The sequence below is a fragment of the Notolabrus celidotus genome, chromosome 6 (genome assembly GCF_009762535.1).
Source record: "Notolabrus celidotus isolate fNotCel1 chromosome 6, fNotCel1.pri, whole genome shotgun sequence".
NCBI classification, from domain to species: Eukaryota; Metazoa; Chordata; class Actinopteri; order Labriformes; family Labridae; genus Notolabrus; species Notolabrus celidotus.
Genome location: NC_048277.1, coordinates 13,959,512 through 13,978,867, shown reverse-complemented (window position 1 = coordinate 13,978,867; position 19,356 = coordinate 13,959,512). Strand labels below are relative to the sequence as shown.

Genomic DNA, 19,356 nt, shown 5'->3' with positions numbered 1-19,356 from the left:
GGAGAGGCTAATTTTGTGATAAAGACAGTCTGACTGTTATGTATAACCCTATTTTAGCAGAATAGCATGACTCAGATGTGTTCAAACAAAAAAAAAAATATTTTAAGTCATAGAATCTTACATGACATTTAACAGAAGCAGCTGAATTAAGGAAACATCCTATAGGCTAGTTAATATCTTGTTAGCTAAACTAGCTCACTGTGGTGTTATGTCTCCGAAATCCACAGCTTAAGTTGTTTTTAAACACAGATTCTGGGCCAAAATAATACAGAGGGGAAGAATTGCACACGCACATCAGATATCATAGAGGTTCTGTCAGGAATAAATTATTTGTGTAATAGAAACAAGGCTTGGTTGAAATAAGTTGAAGCTTTTTGGATTTTGGTGTTTTTCTACCACCTTTCTTTCAACAATGGGGCTTTACCACTAAGAAGTAAGCTACTTGAGGCTTTAGTGATGTAATAATTGTCAGTAGGGGAAGTTCTAGTTAGTTTGCATTTGATATGTGATGGTGTAAATAATTAAGCATTGGCAAGCGTTATCTTTGAATATTTGAGTTCAGTGGTTTACCATGAGGGAAGTGGGAACCATCTTTTGGCGGTGAGTCCATGTAATGTCACTGCATGAACAGATTTATGTGCCACAATGTGATTAATACTCTCTCTCTCTCTCTCTCTCTCTCTCTCTCTCTCTCTCTCTCTCTCTCTCTCTCTCTCTCTCCCTATCTCTCTCCTCTCTCTCTCTCTCTCTCTCTCCCTATCTTCCTCTCCTCTTCTCTCCTCATCTCATCCTATCTCTCTCTCCCGTATCTTCTCGCTCTTCTCCTCTCTCTCTCTCTCATCCTCTCTCTCCTTCTCCTCTTCTCTCCATCTCTCTGCCTCTCTCTCGCTCTCCTCGTCTCTCCTCTCTCCTCTGCTCTGCTCGTCGGCCCTCCCTCATTCTGGCGCTGTTGCCAAGGCTACCGCACAAGCCTCATTGCTGCATACACCTAGACGAAGCTGCCGCCTGTGGATCGCTCTCTCCTCCAGGATACAAACAAAGAAAACCCATCAGACTTTAAAACCTCTTGCGCCTTTCAAAACACGACACGACGCACACCACACCACACACACACACACATACTCCTAAATTGGCAGAATCTTCCTACTCTAACCCCCACACACACCTCCGCTTCCTCTCACTGTCGCCTTGCTCCTTCTTGCAAACACTCTCCTTCTTCCTGCAGAAAGAGGAGCAGTAAGGAGATTGGCGTGGTTGTCGGTTTTTGGCTCCTGGTCTTTGGCTCGGAGGGAGCAGAGTGGCAGATGGCGATGTGAAGACGGGCTCAGCCAGGTAAGAGGACTTATCCTAACCAGACTTAAGGCTGTGGGTGAGTGACTGTTCCAGCACCGCCTCCTCCTCCTCCTCCTTTCTACTCCCTCTGTCTCTCCCTCTCTCCCCTGTGCGACATGAGGTGAATACCAATTCCTCAGCAAAGCCCCAACAAGGCATATGGCTGCTATGCTCTCCTGGCTGTAAAAGGTAGGGATCTTTGCTGTAGCCTCAGTGTGTTTGTGTGTGTGCGTGTGTGCGTGTGTGTGTGTGTGTGTGTGTGTGTGTGTGTGTGTGTGTGTGTGTGTGTGTGTGTGTGTGTGTGTGTGTTTATTTTCAGATCTCTTCAAGTTGATAATTTGCCAACAGGTTGATCCTCCCTTTATTTTATTTTATTTCTGTGTTTCCTCTCTCATCTTTCATCAGTCAGAGCTTGATTTCCTCTCAGTTGTGTCATTTCTCTGTGACAGTGTGGGAGTCACCAGAGAGAGAGAAGCAACAGTCCACCTCCCCGGGTGATTCATTACTAATCCATGCAGCTCTGCACTGTGTGGTCGCTCTGGCTCACCGTAGTCATGTATGTGATATGAATGATGTGTTGTCTTAGCATGAATGACTGCATATGATATGAAAGCTTCTCTTGCACCGCTGTTTTGATGCAGTACATGTAACACAATCTTTTGGAATCCAAATTTATCTCCAGAAGAATGTAAATCAATTATCTGAGCTGCACATTTTAATTATTCATACAGTATAGCTTAGGCTGAAGTGTAAGTTAATACATTTGCTAATGAAATTTCTCTTTCAAATGCCCCTGGAGCTGCAGCAAGAGATTGTAGGAGTGTATGTAAACAGTGGAAATGATTGATTATCTGTCTGTGTTATATAGAGGAGGAACCTGCAGGCGAGCTGTGTGCTTGTTTTTAAGGTCAACGAGAGCTCATGCATGCTTTAAAATCAGGATTTTATCAGTGCAAGTATGTGTGTGTTTGTGTGTGTGTGTGTGTGTGTGTGTGTGTGTGTGTGTTTGTGTGTGTGTGTGTGTGTGTGTGTGTGTGTGTGTGTGTGTGTGTGTGTGTGTGTGTGTGTGTGTGTGTGTGTGTGTGTGACAACGAAAGGTTGATGAGGCAGATCTTGGCCCTCGTGACTTCATCTCATGTTACCATAACATCATCACTTTCAATAAGAGCTTCCTCTTACCTCGTCTCCCACCACATTCAGCACTTCAACAACGCGCTCGATACCCTTGGAAAGAGGAAGTACTGTGATTGAGATCTATTCGTAATGATAGCAGATATAGCAAACAAAAAATCAGAGTAGAAAAAAAAAGACTTGTGCACAGAATTTGTCCAGACGGAGACACTGGGAGCGCTAGGGGTGTCCATAAAAACAGGAGCCAGCTGTCACTATAGGGAAAAAACGGGACTGCATTAATTTCCCCTTGTTTGTGAGTGCGGGAGTAGAGATTTACACATGTTTCAGCAGACAGTCACCTGCTCCCTCTGTTCTCCTGGGACAGAGGCCATGGCTTACTAGACAGATTTGATTTGACTCATTGTAATTCATTTTAAACAACTTCATTATTCTTACTGGGGATAATTTGTTTGGAGAAGCTTGTGAATTTTAAAAGTCATGGTGTTGTACAGACAATGATAAATTATAAGTCAGAGCTGAAATATATAATTAAATCTAAAATGACTGTTAAAGCTCCTGTGAGGGACACCCTGTTTGTGTTGGTTTTGGCGCCCTCTGAGGACAAAGCTGTACCTCTGATCTTTTGTCTGTTCTTATTCTGCACAAACATAGTATTAGTATAATTGTTTGACAATAAAAAAGTCACACCTCTCCTCTTTTCATCAGCGCATAGGTCAAACATCAGCATCTGTGACGGTACAGGAAATCATAAGTGCCATTGCATGGGTAGCTTACACATCGGGGAAGGCTCCATTAATGCTGAACAATATTAACAGTATTAAGGTTTTGGAGAAACATGCTGCTATGTGGACGATGCCTTTTCAGGGAGGACTTTAGATATTTCAGCAAGACTACCAAACTACAATCTGCATGTATTACAACAGCATGGCTCCGTTGTAGAAGAGTCCAGGTGGTAAACTAGCTAGCCTGCAGTCCTGACTTGTCACCAATTTAAAATATTTGGAGCATCGTACAACCAAAAAAAAGATCAAGGAGACCCCAAACTGTGCAGCCGAAATCCATATCAGGCAACAATGGGACAGCACATGCTTTCTAACCCCCAGAAACTGGTCTCCTTGGATCCCAGACGTTAACAGGGTGTTGTTAAAAGAAGCAGTGATGCAACAAAATGGTATACATACCCATGTCCCAACTTTTTTTGAAACATTTTGCTGGCATTTTTCAACACTTAATATCTTGTCTTTGTTCTATTTTCAGTTGAAATATGAATTTAGATTGATTTTCAAACCATCAAAATCTATTTTTATCAACATTTTACTCTGCGTTCCAAATTTTTCTGGAAATGGGATTGTAATTATAATTTGTTTTGTCACCAGTTAAAAATTTCTCCCAGGAGCTTGATGTATCTCAGAGCTCAAATGTAGAAATTAAAGACAAAAAGGAGGTTGATAAAAGGTTAAATACGGCACTGTACCACTGAGGACACTGAGGTTGTGTCCTTGGTGTATACCTGACACTGAGGGATGCCACACAGTATATCCTGACTCCATCCTTTTATATAATACTCTATGTACACTCTACCACCCACACATAAGTACAAACATTGCCAGAATTCCTTGCAACGACAAAATACTTTCATTGTTGAATAATTTGCAACTTAAATTAAAATATTTGAAATCGCCTCAACATGGTCTCCCTAGCCAAGACTGTAAACATCACACTATAACATCAAAGGAAGTGCATTAGTCAGAAATTAGCAGCATTTAGCAACAAGCAAAAAGTACTTAGTGGTTAAGATAAATAGCATGTCAACTATCACAACATTTGGTTTGGTAATTATCTATTATGGCAGAAAATGTGTATATACACACACAAACATACATAGGTTCATACGAGTACTGTAAGATATAAAACTAATTGTAATAAATATTGTATCTGGCAAACCACTTTAATGCTAGAGTTTAAGATATAAAACTGTTAAATTGAAGTGCAAATTAGAATCCCTTCAGAGTGAGCAAGGCTGTGACGCATGATCCAAGTACAGGACTTTCCTCAACACAGTAGCTACTCAGGCTGCTCTCACAACTGTGCCCGGTATATGTCATTATTTCCCAGGATGGAAAATAATGTCTTTGCTACCATGTTTATGTGATTTACAATGCTAACAGAAACTCTTTTTGCCACCGTGTCAACAGGCTAAAGTGGAATGAGTCAGACTCTGTTACACTGTTAATTTGAAATGACGTGTGTGATCAGGATGCATCACTTTCGCTGTTGAGGCTGAATCACCGTTGTTATGTGGTTCTGACCCAAATGAAGTATTTCACACAGCTTGATAATAGACAGAAATAAATTATGTTTACTGCTGTAATGATTGTCCATTCCCCTAAATTACAATGGTATTGATATTTGTTGGACACCAGTTTTTGGGGACAGCTCACAGTTTTAATTTAAGATGACTCTGTTAACAGTTTGGTAGTTTGTTTTAATTTCTGGTCTACATTTTTGGAGATGGGGAAAACTGACCTCATGATGTCTAACTGAAGCTACAGCCCTGATCAAATGAACCAAACAAGTCACCAAGCAAACGTTGAGCAGCCAAAGTAGCCAGTGAGAGCAAAACACAGATATTTACCTCGTGGAGGGAAAGCAAAGAGAGGCAGAATTTTGAAGACAACCCTGAATATTGTCATTTCTCTCCCGGTGCAGATGTTTTTTTTTCATCTCACCTCGATTTTTAGTGTGTGCATGGCACGCTACAGTATGATGGTTGCCACAGTTACCAAAACGCCAACCACACTGCGTCACTGCCTCAGACAACCTTCACTAAAAAAAGAGCTGCTCTTCCTCCCATTCATCCCTCCATCCGCTCATCTACCTGTCCAGCTATTGTTTCACAACGGAAGCAGTGTATCTTATACAACACAATCCAAGTGTGTGTGTGTGAATGTTTGTATGCTTCATATGTGTGTGTACATTGTATGTATGCATGTTGCCATGGCTACTGGCGGGCTAGCTGGCGTCATCGCTTCAAAACCACCTTCTCATCAAGCAAAGGGAGATAGTGAAGGACTGAAAGCTGCTCCCCTCTGTTTAACACCTGTACTTGGTCTCCATCGCTCTCTCTTACACATACACACACACCACACACACACACACACACACACACACACACACACACACACACACACACACACCCACACACACACACACACACACAAAAAGTTCCTGACACTGTTGTGGTCTCATATTCCGCTGAGCTCGACTGGTTTGTTCAATAGGGTCTGATGGCACAGGAGAAAAGGAAAGAGAGAGAGCAGAGAGAGGAGCTTTGATTTGATGCGTACTGATTGGTTGAGAGCAATCTGAATGTATTCCTGAGGGAGTCTGCCTCCAATCATCTGTGCCTCCTTTTGCAGGAGAGAGACAGAGAAAGAGAGGGGGAGAAATATTGACAGTTTAGTGTGTCACCTTACATCACCATCCTCCGCTCAGCTGGGGGGTCACATGGGTGCTACTGCAATCCCTCCCAGGAGGAAGCTAGATTACCAAATTTCCTAGAATGAGTCACAGGTGCCTCTTCCTTATGCTGTTTTCTAGATTTTGGGACACAGTCAAGATTTTGATGTTTACAAATTGAATACTAATTATATTATCAAATTGAAGAAGACACGTGTAACAACTGTAAATCAACTGGACTATTACCAAACAACATATATTTTGTCTATTTATAACCAGAAATATCAACCAAAAACATTAAGTAGCCTACACCATGAATCATTTATGTATAGTTATATGTTTATGCCTATAACTGCTGTCAGGCAAAAATCTCAATTATAATTTGCACTGGTTAGCTACATAAGACACAGGCTGTTTTCGAAACGGCCTGCTACATACTACCTACTAAGGTAGTATATCTGTTCTGTTGGGTTTGGTCTGCAGTATGCTGGGCCAGACGTCACTGAATTTCCGATTTCTGAAAGCGGAAGTAAACAACGGCCAAGCTGATAGCGAAACTGCTTCTTTAGCATCACTTATGATTTAAAAAGTTAAGAAGTGGTTTATATGGAATTTAATAATTTTTACAGCACCTAAAAACTGAGTTCCCCCGTCAAAAAAAGAGGAGAAAATAAAAAGCGGAACAGTTGATGTGCATTATGGGAAACAGTACGCGAGTACAAATTTTGGCCAAATCAGTAAATACTGCTAGTATAGTAGGCGGTTTCGAAAACAGCCATAGTCTGTTTTGGGGGGACTCCATGAAGGTAAAAGGTTTAAACTGACTTCCAGAGTGAAGACTTACATTGCGTTCAACAATATGCATTTTATATACAGATGCGTAGCTCTGCACAATCTGATTGTGTTTCTGCATAAATCATCTAGTACCATCTGTTATCGTCAATCTGCCAGCTACCATAGCTGTGGTTGAGCACAGCCTATGGTATTCATAGTTTTGAGATATGGACAGAAACACTGCTTGTGACCGTTGTGCAGAGACTTGCACCACCCTCCTCTGTTGGTCACTGGTTGTCTTAAACTGAGGTGTCATTTCAATCAAACCAGCATTCCTCATGGTTTATTTACTTAATAGTATACTACCGTTCTCTTTAAATGGGTGATTAAAACGTAATGACAGAGTGAAGCATAAAAAGTGTCACTCCGAGTACACATTGAAGCCGTCGTATGCCTCTTCAAGGGCCAAGCACCATCTTTAGGGTAAAATAACCTAACACAATCGAATACACCTCTCTGCAAGGTGAATAGGACGCAGCTAACCTTTTAGATGCCAAAAAAAGATGTTAAAAGTGCATCTTATAAAACAGATTGTATGAAAGATATAGCACACTTTGTTTATAATTCCTACAGCTCAATGCTTGTCCACAGGGGGTGCTAAAATTGATACCAGCCTAAAGTCCTTCACAGGAGCTACTGAAATACACAGATGCATAAAACACAAAAGACTGACTGTCAAACTGTAATCATGTTGTGTAGTAAGAATTCTCAAACAGAAAACATGACAAGCACAAATATGATGCAGGAGAGTCAGCATGTGAGATAGATTTGATGAGCAATCAAAACAGTGTGGAACAATTTTTTGCATTGAAAAACTTGATAAATATAATATTAAACAAAATAAACTTTTGAAAATGTTGAAATCATTGGTTTTGTCTTGTTGTGCTTCTTACTTGTTTAGTATGAAATGTTTGTAACTTAAATTTTGTTGTCTTCTCCAACTCAAACTTTGGTGGGAAGTAAATGTTGATGCTGACCAGATTGGGGCATTACTATTACACTTCCACCATTTCTTCTACTTAAATGACCTTCATTTAAAACCCTTTTCTATATTTTTGAATGTTGAACGCGTGAGATTTAGCCTAATGGTTTGCATTTTTCTGTCCTTCAGATTTGACTGCCTGACAATGGCTAACAGCGGCTGGTTGCCCCAGGATACAGGATTTGACTTGATCATGTGATTGCTGACTGACTCTTAAATTCCCTGCTGTCTTTTATAGGTGAGTCACGTGTGGCGCTGTTTTCATGTTAATACATACTTTTGATTTGATGGCCCTGTCGTTAGCTAAATGGAAATCCTCTCCTCTTCATTGTACGTCTGTTGTCATTGATGAAAATTTGTTCCAAATTTACTTGGAACAAATTTAGCCATCAGCAACACATTCAGACAAAAGTGATATGTGCGCAAACAGCACACCACCTCTCTCACAGGCCCCCGCATTCACACATCCTCTCCCACCATGTGGCAGTAATCAGCCAAATGTACAAAACACCTTTATTAACGGCTGAAGGACAAGGAGCAGGGCGGGAAGGGGCTCTGAATTCACTGCTGACTGATACAGAGAGGCTGTGTGTGCGTGTCTGACGTGTGTGTGCATGCATGCGAGTATGTGTCTCTGTGTGTGTGTGTGCAGGTGTGTGAATGTGTGTGTGTGTGTTTACGCACGTGCATGTGTGTTTGTGTGTGTGTGCGCTAATGCTCAGGATAGATGAGAGGGATGAGAGCCACTCTGTTGCCATGGCAACGGACAGGGCTGTAAACATGCTACCCCTGACTCATCTCTCCACAATAGAATCCCTCTCTCTCTCACACACACACACACACACACACACACACACACACACACACACACACACACACACACACACAAACATACACACACACACGTTTCACAATAGTGTCCAATCTGATGGAGACACGAGGATCTCCAAATGAGAGCCACTCCAAGCTGCTTATCTATACATCTGAATAGGCCTGTGGAATAAATGCAACCCTCTTTGTCCCTTACAAAAATACACACAATCAGAGCAACAAACACTCGCAGCTAGCACTCAAATACTCTGGACAATTATTTGTTGCTTGCTTCAAGTTTCTCATGTCTGTGTTTATGATCGGGGATAGACAAAAACATGAAAAGTTGATTAATTACCAAGATAACTTAGCAAAAGTTGTGGTAGGAACACATTACTTTTTTCACATAAACTATTGTTTTTTGACATTCTTGGAAATCACATGCTTCTAGTCTTCTAATACTTTTTGGGGATTTTCAGATAACATACATAGCAATCCCAGAAAATGTTACTAAATGCCCATATTAGATGGAATAAACTCTCATGATCAAATACCTCTAACAAGAGGACGCTTTGCTTTATAGGGGAACCATGACCCGCCGATTGAGCAGCTCGACCCGTTCCCATACTGAGGACTCCATCTTCCTGAGGCCTGACGAGGACCCCGTCTGGCTGGACGAGCCAACAAAGACAGAAAAAATTCGTGAGAGAAACCCTAAAAAAGACCTATTCCCAAACTGCAAAGCTGGACCTCCAGGAGGCCAAAAGCCACAGGGGGAAGTGGTGTTCATGCACAAAGTGTACGCGCTGGTAGTGGAAATCCACTGCTGGGCCGCACTGTTTGTTGTCTCTCAAGTCACGGTACGTGATTGCACAGCAGAGACCAGAAAAGTAATGTGAATGTGAGTTACTCCAGTAGATTTTTACTGAAATTAATACTTTGAATAGCTCAAAGTTAGATTAACTAAATGCACAAGCTTGTCAGATCAGATTAAAATGTGAGCTTGTTTGTAAAGTCTGCAGCACTGTTATTGCAACATGAGTGATGCAATTTACAAATAAGCACTAGGTATTCTCTCAACTTGACCCTTTCTTTCTGCAGAAGATTTCCTCCTCATGTGTGTCATTTTATTGACAGACTATTTAAACAATCTTTTTTACTAAGGCAAACTTTGGGGGAGAAAATTGGACACTTCCTCTCTCTTCTATTTGCTATCTTTCTTGATTCATTGCAGAAGAGCCTTTTTTCTTCTCTATTCACTTCTCACCTGCGAGCAGTGCTGCCTTATTACTGCTGCATGAATGACTGAAGAGTGCACTGTGACAATCTGCCTCCCCCTCTCTCTCCTCACAGGGGTACTGGGTATTTTTTGTGGTGGAGGGAAATGGACCGCTCTCCTCCATCTACAAAGCCCTGCAGGCCATCGATTTCTATCTGAGCTTCATCTTGCCTTGTCACCCAATTTTTGGAATGGATGTAAGTGTTGGCCCTGCAATCTGACCTGTAGAGCTGTTGTTTTTGGACGGAGGCTGTAAAAGAAAACCTTGTGGATATCATGAATCTAGTGTTGAAGCTGTCTTACTCTTCCTGTTTTCTCTCTCTCTCTTTCTGCTCTGGGCAGTCCACGGTGTTGATGAGGGAGGTGTTGGACACCACGCAGCACAACTGGATCGTCAATGGGACTGCAGGCGTTGGTGTGGCCATCTGTGTTATCATGGTAAAACACTGGACAGACTGTTCCATTCCTGAAGTTCTGATTGTGTTTCTGCATGAATCATTTCCTCTGGATTTCAAAGGCTCTTTCTCTGACTGTTGTCGCCTACAATGCTTGATTTTTGTGAAAGAGGATATTGGTCAAATTTGCGGAAAGTTGCTGTGATCTGTCAAAGTTGCGTTGCCTTAATCAAAGTTGTAGGGATTGGATGAGTTTGTGTGTTTGTACTTTTCAACCATAAAGAAACTCAGCTGCCTCAAAGAAAACTGGTAGATCATAGAACCTGTGGCTCATTTACTTTAAATGGACAGAAAACAATCTGCATTGTTCTAACTACCTCTCCACTTTCCTCAGGTTGTCCACATGGTCTGGAAATGGCGTTACGGAACCAGTTTATGGTCATCAGAAACAGTTTTGCATGATGTTGGTGATCGGCGTCAGTCTGTGAGCCGCCAGCCCTCCTTCACCCTCTCAGAGTGGACTGATGCTCAGGAGGACCTGCTGGACCTGGACCCTGTTCCCCAGACGCCGGTCTTTGACATAGGCACTGACATCAGGGCAGAGGGAGACGCTGTAACCCTCACTGTCACACCTGTGGGGCTTCAGGAGAGGTGAGAGTGTGCAGCAGAGGAAGTGTCTTTGGAAATGAGACAAGGGGAAAGGGAAACTGAATGGCTAGAGCCGTATTTGTATGCACTTATATCTAGATCTGGATCTGCCTCTATTACTTCTTTATCATGTCACTACAGTTATCAAACTATTAATTGAAGCTTTGATTTCCTCCCTTTCAGATTACTGTGTAAAAGATAATCATGATGAATAATTGAATCTGTATCTCACAGGAGGGGCTCTAACGTCTCACTGACTTTGGACATGTGCACACCGGGCTGCACTGAGCCCTACGGCTATGGAGCTCAGCTATCCCCCCGAGACCAGACGGCCAAGGAGTACCTCCGGCAGGGAACACACAACCTGACCCCAGCCATGTTACACACACGGGCCATGGACGACGAGAACCTGCAGGCTGAGTTTTATGTGAGTGCAGCAACTGCACCCACCTACATGCTTTAGATTAACAGGGATGAGAAGAGGCTCACTGAGAGAGACATGCAATGACACATACACATAAACACAGAGACACAAATGCACACAAATGCACACACCCACACACCCACACACACACACACACACACACACCCAGTGGAGCACTGTACTCACCCGTAAGCTTTTCCACTGTCTGTTAGTGGGCGAAGGCAGGATGGATGCAGGCATATTTGCATACAAAACCCCACTGTGGATTCTAGTGTCTGCTAGGCAGAAAGATGAGCGTTCAAGATCATAAATGAATTGGCAACAGAATTGAAATCACTTACACATAGACAACAACAGTTAAGTGGGATGTTGAAATGCCTTTTCTATTAATTGTTTTTGTTTCATAAAATCTTGTTGCCATTTAAGACGCATTTTCACTCCTGGAACCTACTTGAATAACTTTGGCACTGAGTTAGTTTTCACTTTAGGACCAGTGTTTAAAAAAAGTTCCTGAGATATTACTGTATATAAACAAGAATAGTCTCACCAGTGCTTTCAGGAAGTAGTAGGATATTTAGACCTCAGCTGCCTAATTTGAGAAATCTTAACAGGTTTTAGACCTTGATTTAAACTCAGACAACAGATGAAGGGACTCTTCACCCCTTGAAAAGTAGCTCCTGGGACTGAATGTCTTCAACATTGTTGTTATAAACACAGCTTTAAAAGGCAGGATTTACTCCTTATTTCTGTGAGGACTAATTGTCTCGTTGCACTCATTGTTCTGTGTCCACCCGCAGGAAACTCCCATGAACTTTGTAGACCCTAAGGAGTACAACTACCCCGGGCTGGTGAGAAAGAACCGCTACAAAACCATCTTACCCAGTGAGTGCAGCTGCAACAAGCTCGGGAACAGACAAGAAAGAGATGCATTTTTATTGTTATATAATGTTTTTCTCACTGCCTCTATTTGATAATTCGGTGCACTCAATACATTTTAGCTGATGTATTTTCATTAAAGGATGCTTGGTAGCACCAGAGTGTTGATACTTACAGTGGCATGCAGAGAGACACAACCTAATGAGAAGCAGATTTGTAAGACGTAATACAGTAAATACAGTGAATATTATTCCAGTCTTCTTCTGCTGAAACTTAAATGACAACCCATCTGTCTCTGTTTCTCATGATACTCTCTCTCTATCCACCTCCAGACACACACAGCAGAGTGATCTTACAGTCGCTGGATGAAGAGGATTTCCTCACTACCTACATCAATGCTAATTATCTCAAAGTGAGTTAAATCGTGAGCTTTGATAAGCAAGGAGCCCAGTGAAATATTGCTACTGAATCTTGTGTACTCTGCTCATATGTGTGTTTTCAGGGCTATGGGGATGAGGAGCGAGCATACATCGCCACCCAGGGTCCCACTGTGAATACTGTGGGCGACTTCTGGAGAATGGTGTGGCAGGAGAAGTGCCCGATCATAGTGATGATCACCAACCTAGAAGAGAAAAATGAGGTCTGTACAGAATAATACAAATCATGATAATGACAGATAAATAGATGTAATTTCAGACAGCTGATTGAATTTGATAAGTAAACTATCAACTTCTCTGTCCATTATGTCTTGCAGAAATGTGCAGAGTACTGGCCTGAGGACACTGTAACCCATGAGGGCATCGAAATCACTGTCGTCTCTGTAACCCAGGAGGATGACTACAGTCTAAGGGTGTTTACTTTGAAGGTATGATACAGAAAAAACGGCAGTCTGTTAAACACGTAAGGTGAACACAGTGCAAAATATCACTCGACATAAGTGAAGGTGTCAGATTGAACACATTGCAAAATATACTATTTTTAAGACTGATAATTTGGCCAAAAATAACAATGCTAACACAGCATTTATCATGTATAACATATTTTTCTGTTAGCATGCTAAAAATTAGAACGGAACATGTCATTAGTTTTGCAGGTATTTGGTCATTGACTAAAGTATGAGATTAATAAAAAGGACAATAAAAGCTGCAAGTGGTGATTAATGGGCCATCGCTCCTCTGTGCATGTCGGTGTGTGTCGCAACAGCGGGTTGTGCATCAGCTGCAACTGCACACCAGTGGGTGGTGCTACCAGCATGACTCAAATTTACCCAAAAATATGTTCAGAGACTGTTAGCATTCATGGGACTTTTAAATCAAACTGAACACTGTACATGAGAGGCAGTCATCCTAACCCTAACCCTGAAAATAAATGATTACAAATTGTTTCCAATAGATGATGCTTTGCTGTACAGTATATAGATCTGTTAAGGCTGAAACTGTCATCAAACCTTCCTCTTTCATGGTGACACATTGAAGTGTGTTGCCCTTCAACAAAAACTGATGTTCAGTGTCGTAAGAGAAGTATATGAGTTTGTCAAACATGTAATTCCTATCGGCAATAGGGGGCCCTTTGGTCTAACAGGCAAATATGAGCAGGTCGTTGTAGTCATCATCAACTGTGATAAAAGTATTGTAATGTGGACGGACCAGGCATCAAACATGACAGTGATTCTGGGTTCTTAACAGACCAGGTAAATGTTTATATCAGACTGTCATGGTGCAGACTCTGTTGAGCGGTGGTTAATTAAAAGTTCCTGTTGTAGCTGTACTTTCAGTTCCATTCGTGTGTTCATAATGGGTGCCTTGTATGTAATTGGGGTCTTGGTCGCATTGGCACTTAGCAAGCCAAACATGATAATTCAGTAAATACTGCCTCTATCTGATTACTAATCAGCAGGGGATCATTATATAACTGTGCTTTGAGTTAAAAGCTTGTTGTTTATTCAGCCCCTCTAGTTAATGTTGTCTGTCTGTTGGATTAATGATCACTGTCAGACCCTCTGGGAAAACAGGTGGCTGAAGGATCTGATTATGTTACACCAAAGGCAACAGAGTAGTAGACTCTTTCTGATTACACTCACTCTTTTTTTGCTGTGTTGCTCTGCGTTCATTGTTGTCGTAGCAACTAACACCAAGGTACCAGTTTGGATTTGCGTGCAGAGCAACAGGTGTATCACAAATCAGCGTCAGTCTACATGAATGAGCGTGTAACATGAACACATTCTAATTTCATGCATGGACACATATCTCTATGTTCCTCTGTGTGTGTGTGTGTGTGTGTGTGTGTGTGTGTGTGTGTGTGTGTGTGTGTGTGTGTGTGTGTGTGTGTGTGTGTGTGTGTGTGTGTTTGTTCTACAGTGTGAGGGAGAAGAGCGCAGTCTGCAGCAGTACTGGTACACCTCGTGGCCAGATCAGAAGACTCCAGACAAAGCTCCACCTCTCCTGGAGCTGGTGCAGGAAGTGGAGAGGGCGCGAGAGGAAGCCCCGCCCTCCAGTGGTCCTACTATTGTCCACTGCAGGTAACAAAAACCCACAGGAAAAATAAACAAGTTTATCTTAGAAGGAAACTCTGTTTTAATGCTGATTGTTACGATTTAAAAAAAAAACATTTGATAAAACACAGCATTTGTCATCTGTAAATTCTCAGGTGTCTGAATTCCCCTGGGAGGATTTGGCATAAACAAAATTAGTTACATTAATTCCGATCAATTCATGATTATTCTTTGTCTCTGCTCTATCATTTTAAAATTTTGTCCCCAGTGCTGGAATTGGTCGAACCGGCTGCTTTATTGCCACCTCCATCCTGTGCAAGCAGCTGAGGACTGAGGGCGTGGTTGACATCCTGAGAACCACCTGCCAGCTCCGTCTGGACAGGTGAGATACTGTCAGTCCTTGCTGTTCCTACATGACTATTTTTAGCCTCTTGCATCATTATTTGTTTAAGGAAAGGAGGCTTGCTGATTTTGAATGCACATGAAACGGTGCCAAGTCATGAGGTACAGTAAGTCGCTCTGAAGTTAAGATTGAATGTTTTATCAGGAAAAAAAATCCGTAGTGTTTAAAAGACTATACTGACATGTTACAGGATTAAAACAATTCATGTGGTTTTTGCAAAAGAACTTAACGAGTTCTTCCTCTTATACTTTTGAAAACCAGAAATGGCTGACTAATCTCTTTCTAAGTATAATTTGAAAACATGTGTATTGTAATAGCAGGATATAGAGGTAATGATAAATGGTTTATAGCTTTGTCTCATTTAAGTGTTAAAATAAAGATATGAGCCTGTATTGAAAAGTGTATGTGTTACTGTTTGTCACACTTTAATTTGACATGTCAAAATGTCCTTTTTCATTGAGTTGCATGGACATTCTTGCTGTTTTAGAAAACATGCTAAAAAAAATGTGTTGCTGAGGGAGCCAAAGAAAAACATGAGGGCTAATTCAATGCATGACACATCAGTTCTATTTTAATATGAGCAACTAGCAACTACAGTAAGTGTAACATTTTTATAGACACGACTGACTCTAAAACAGATATAGATTTTGCTGAAAGCTGAAGTTGAAATCCAAAAACAATCATATAACTTAGCCTCTGGTTGCAAAATATTGATGTCTGATTTTATTCTCTGTTTAAAATACTGATATCAAGAAATTCATTCATAGTGTTATTGTGAGTGATCATCTAACATGACAAGAGAATGACAGACAATTGTACAACAGGCTTTATTTGCAGGGCTTTTGATGACTGCTGTTAAAAGATTGTGAATCTTTGTTTGGTGTATCTTCCAGAAACACGTAATGAGCCAGCAAAAAAAGAAAGAAGAAAATAAGCTTTCTGTTTCTTCTTATCTGAAATATGGCGCTTCTTTGTGCTTCTCAGGGGTGGGATGATCCAGACAAGTGAGCAGTACCAGTTTGTGCATCATGTCCTCAGCCTGTACGAGAAGCAGCTGTCTCACACTGCTGAGGAGTAGAGTGAGCCCTACGGACACACCCAGACCGAGACACACCACTGTACACTGTACCACCTCTGGTGGTACGCACCACTGTATCTAGCATCATCTCAATCTCACCCTTTAACACGCTCAAACCATGTTGATCACTTCACCCATGACAGGCTTGAGAAGATGTGAAATATTTGGTTATTGTTTATCTTTAAGCTGAACAACAAAAGGAGGAGAGATCTGATCAGACACTTTGCTGTTGTCAATCCACAGAGTCAGTCAGGTCTAAAATGATCCACCCTGCTCTATCATTTGCACTGCTGTGGTTTTTATCAAGTTACTGTATATGAGTCTAAGTCATCAAAGCCTCCTTTAGTTCTTACTCTGAAATACCCCTGTCTTATACTGTATGTACAGTTATCAAAAGAGCTAAAGCATTATCATATTACCTGCAGCGATATCAGATTGCTGGGTAGAGGACATTCAAGATCAGCTGCCCAAAGTTAGTGTTAAAAAGTAAGGGCCCTTTACTGCATAAGTGCCAGCATAATCTCAATTTACAAGAATGATCAAATACCAGCCTAATACTAAAGAGTATACAGATTTCAAACTTCACATGAATTATAAGTTAACATCTTTTCTCATTGACTCTCATTGACTTTTACTGTAAAAAGACATCATCACAGAAGGCCTGTTTCTACTTGTGATGCATTCAGGAGCCACCTCATCTTCAGGTTGCATGGTGCTAAGTGTTCATTAAAGGCATGTGCAATGTTATGGAACATAGGAATGTATTACAGTTAGGTTATTAATTAACTAATTAGGATTTCTGTGCTACAGTATTAAAGTTTTTACCATGCTGCCTGTGCAGTCCTCATGGCCCCATGATGTTTACAGTCAACAACTCAACTGCATTAAGGCCACATAGACAAACACTCAGAGGCATCACAGTGAAGGCAACACTGAGGGGACAGAAGCCAGAAATAGCATCAGACCATCTGAAAAATCAATGCAAACCACCACCAAAGCTGTGAAGAATCTGGTGTATACACACAGGGAAGTGCAATGCACAGGGAAGTAAAACAGACAGTTAATATTCTAATTAATTTGTATCATTAAGTTTATCCCCCTAAGTGTTTCCCATTCTGTAATGCCTCTGATTTCAACAGTAGCTTGAACACATCTGTGAAGTAAGAAGCCCCTGATTATTGTATAGACAGGCCAGGCCTAATCTGTATGAAGCACAAATAGACACACCGAGGTTGTCTCTGATGTTCAGCTGTAACAGTTCTCTTTCTTTATGTATTGTGTTTTGATTGTGTTGAGTTTAATGGATTGCATGTGCTGTATGGGACTCCATTGGTCCAAAATCAAAGCGACGTGATTGGTTGTCCTGCTTTTTGTTGTGTAAAAGGGTTCAAAGCCCATTATATATATATATATTATATATATTTATTGCTTGCTCTCGGCCAATGCTTTTGATACAGTTTGCTTTTGTGAAACCAACCAGAGATATTTTTAGAACATTTTGATACAATCCTTTCGAGTAGATGCCTTGTGTATATTTCCGTTTACACCATGATGGAATGTAGCTCATACTGTGGATCAAACCATCGGTTTTTATTGCAAGATTTGACGGAACAAAAATGTGACAACTACCTGAGTTACCTTACAGAACAGAGAATAAATAGATTATGTTCAGTCCTCGGTATCATTACTTTATGCCTTTAGGCTTTGCTTTAATATGCTTTGCTTTCTGTGTATGTTCTTATGGTTTTTATTGGAGAATTTTACCTCAGACTGACTTTTTACGCAGTCCCCACTCAATTCCATCTGTGACTCTTCGGCCCTTCTCAGTTGACAACATGAGATATAATTGCTACGTGTAAAGGCAGCTAAAACAGTGAAGACAGTTTTGTATGTAACAAAAATACACTCAAAAAACTTCTACCTTGAAGCGTCAGATCAACAGTCATGGACATTATCAGAGGACAGAATTACTTGTGTGGACGCGGACCAATTTACAAACATCAAATCATTTAGCAAATTAAACTGCCACAATTACCTTTTGCAGGAAACACGGACTACGATGAGAAAAGCTAAAATCTATTGTCAGACTTTGAATCCTCTGATAATGGCCAATGTACCTGACTGAAAGACTATTATTTTGAGTGCTTATTTCAATGCTTACCTGGTCATCTACTGATGATCAAAATGGGGACAATGAAATAGCCAAACAGTCAGACATACAACCAACCAGCATCAGTATTCCTCTCCTCTGCTACAGTACCGCTTTAAGTTGTGAGTTTTTGCATCCAAATAAAGGTAGATTTTCATGAAACTGTTTTGCTGTCTCACTGATTTTCTGTCTTTCAATAACAAACCAGAGAATAAGTAAAGTGTATGACTTTACAAGAAATTGCAACAAATCAGATCTCTTAAATTGAAAACTCTGGGAGATTTGACATCAGCCCCTATAACCTTTAAACCTGCTGCAAATATTCTCTGAGAGTACAGTTTCACCATTGAGCCACTAGGTGTCAGTATATACAGTGCAATTGCACTTAACTTTCAAGCGCTTCATCACCCTGCGCTCTTCTGCTTACTCACCAAGACATTTTGATGGCAGAGCAAGAGAACAAAGGCTTTCAATCAAACAAAAGAGAATTCATGACACTGACATCCAATATCCACTTATTTCAGCTGCTTTGTTCTGTGGTTGGTAGAAAGAATATGATACTGTGGATTTTTTAGTGTTAATAATGGAAACACATATCAAAATACATTAAAAAGTATATTCAAAATGTAGGTACTTCCTTTGAAGCACCTACATATCATTACATCCAGACAGGTATTCCTCCTCTATTGTTTGCTCCAAGAACTTGAGTGACATCTCATACTGCTCTCCTGTTTTTGATTTTAATTTTAGAGTTTATTCAATTTTGTGATATGGTTGATATATTCCCCTGCATGGGTCCCAACTGCCTCCTATTAGAGGTCTTATCAGCCAGGCTAATTTAAAATGTATGTGTGGAGGTGTGGGGCCTTTAATGCATTTTGAAGAATGCATGTAATACATTTTACACGTTTACGTGTATCCCATTGGAGTAACTTGTTTTGTGTATACATTTATTTTTTATTTTTCTGTTTATACAAATACTTGGTCAAGTATCTTGCATTATGTCCGTATGCATGGCTGCTCATTGTCTGTCAATTGTAAATGTTCCTCTGCCAATTATAG

General features: G+C 40.9%; 1 protein-coding gene across 3 annotated transcripts; it reads left to right on the top strand.

The window, feature by feature from the left end:
- The first annotated feature begins 513 nt into the window (after window positions 1–513).
- Window positions 514–18,456, top strand: LOC117813873 (tyrosine-protein phosphatase non-receptor type 5-like). 3 transcript variants are annotated; one of them, XM_034684922.1, is made up of 15 exons: window positions 514–600; window positions 1,226–1,332; window positions 7,871–7,979; window positions 9,135–9,411; window positions 9,905–10,027; window positions 10,173–10,268; window positions 10,620–10,876; window positions 11,108–11,300; window positions 12,095–12,179; window positions 12,506–12,585; window positions 12,676–12,813; window positions 12,928–13,038; window positions 14,531–14,691; window positions 14,933–15,046; window positions 16,052–18,456. In XM_034684922.1, the coding sequence occupies exons 4-15, from the start codon at window positions 9,142–9,144 to the stop codon at window positions 16,143–16,145; spliced, it is 1,722 nt and encodes a 573-aa protein (XP_034540813.1). In that variant the 5' UTR covers window positions 514–600; window positions 1,226–1,332; window positions 7,871–7,979; window positions 9,135–9,141; the 3' UTR covers window positions 16,146–18,456. The 3 variants fall into 3 exon arrangements, with proteins under 3 accessions (XP_034540813.1, XP_034540812.1, XP_034540814.1); XM_034684921.1 differs by lacking the exon at window positions 514–600 and adding an exon at window positions 1,782–1,888 and having other exon boundaries at window positions 967–1,332; XM_034684923.1 differs by lacking the exon at window positions 514–600 and having other exon boundaries at window positions 967–1,332; window positions 9,116–9,411.
- The last annotated feature ends 900 nt before the right edge of the window (window positions 18,457–19,356 follow it).

Bases quoted from the DNA above. Each gene is read 5' to 3' on its own strand.
- LOC117813873 (XM_034684922.1), top strand. From the start codon at position 9,142: ATGACCCGCCGATTGAGCAGCTCGACCCGTTCCCATACTGAGGACTCC. The intron at 12,180-12,505 runs GTGAGTGCAGCT...ATCCACCTCCAG, and splicing joins CTACAAAACCATCTTACCCA to ACACACACAGCAGAGTGATC. The intron at 12,586-12,675 runs GTGAGTTAAATC...GTGTGTTTTCAG, and splicing joins TCAATGCTAATTATCTCAAA to GGCTATGGGGATGAGGAGCG.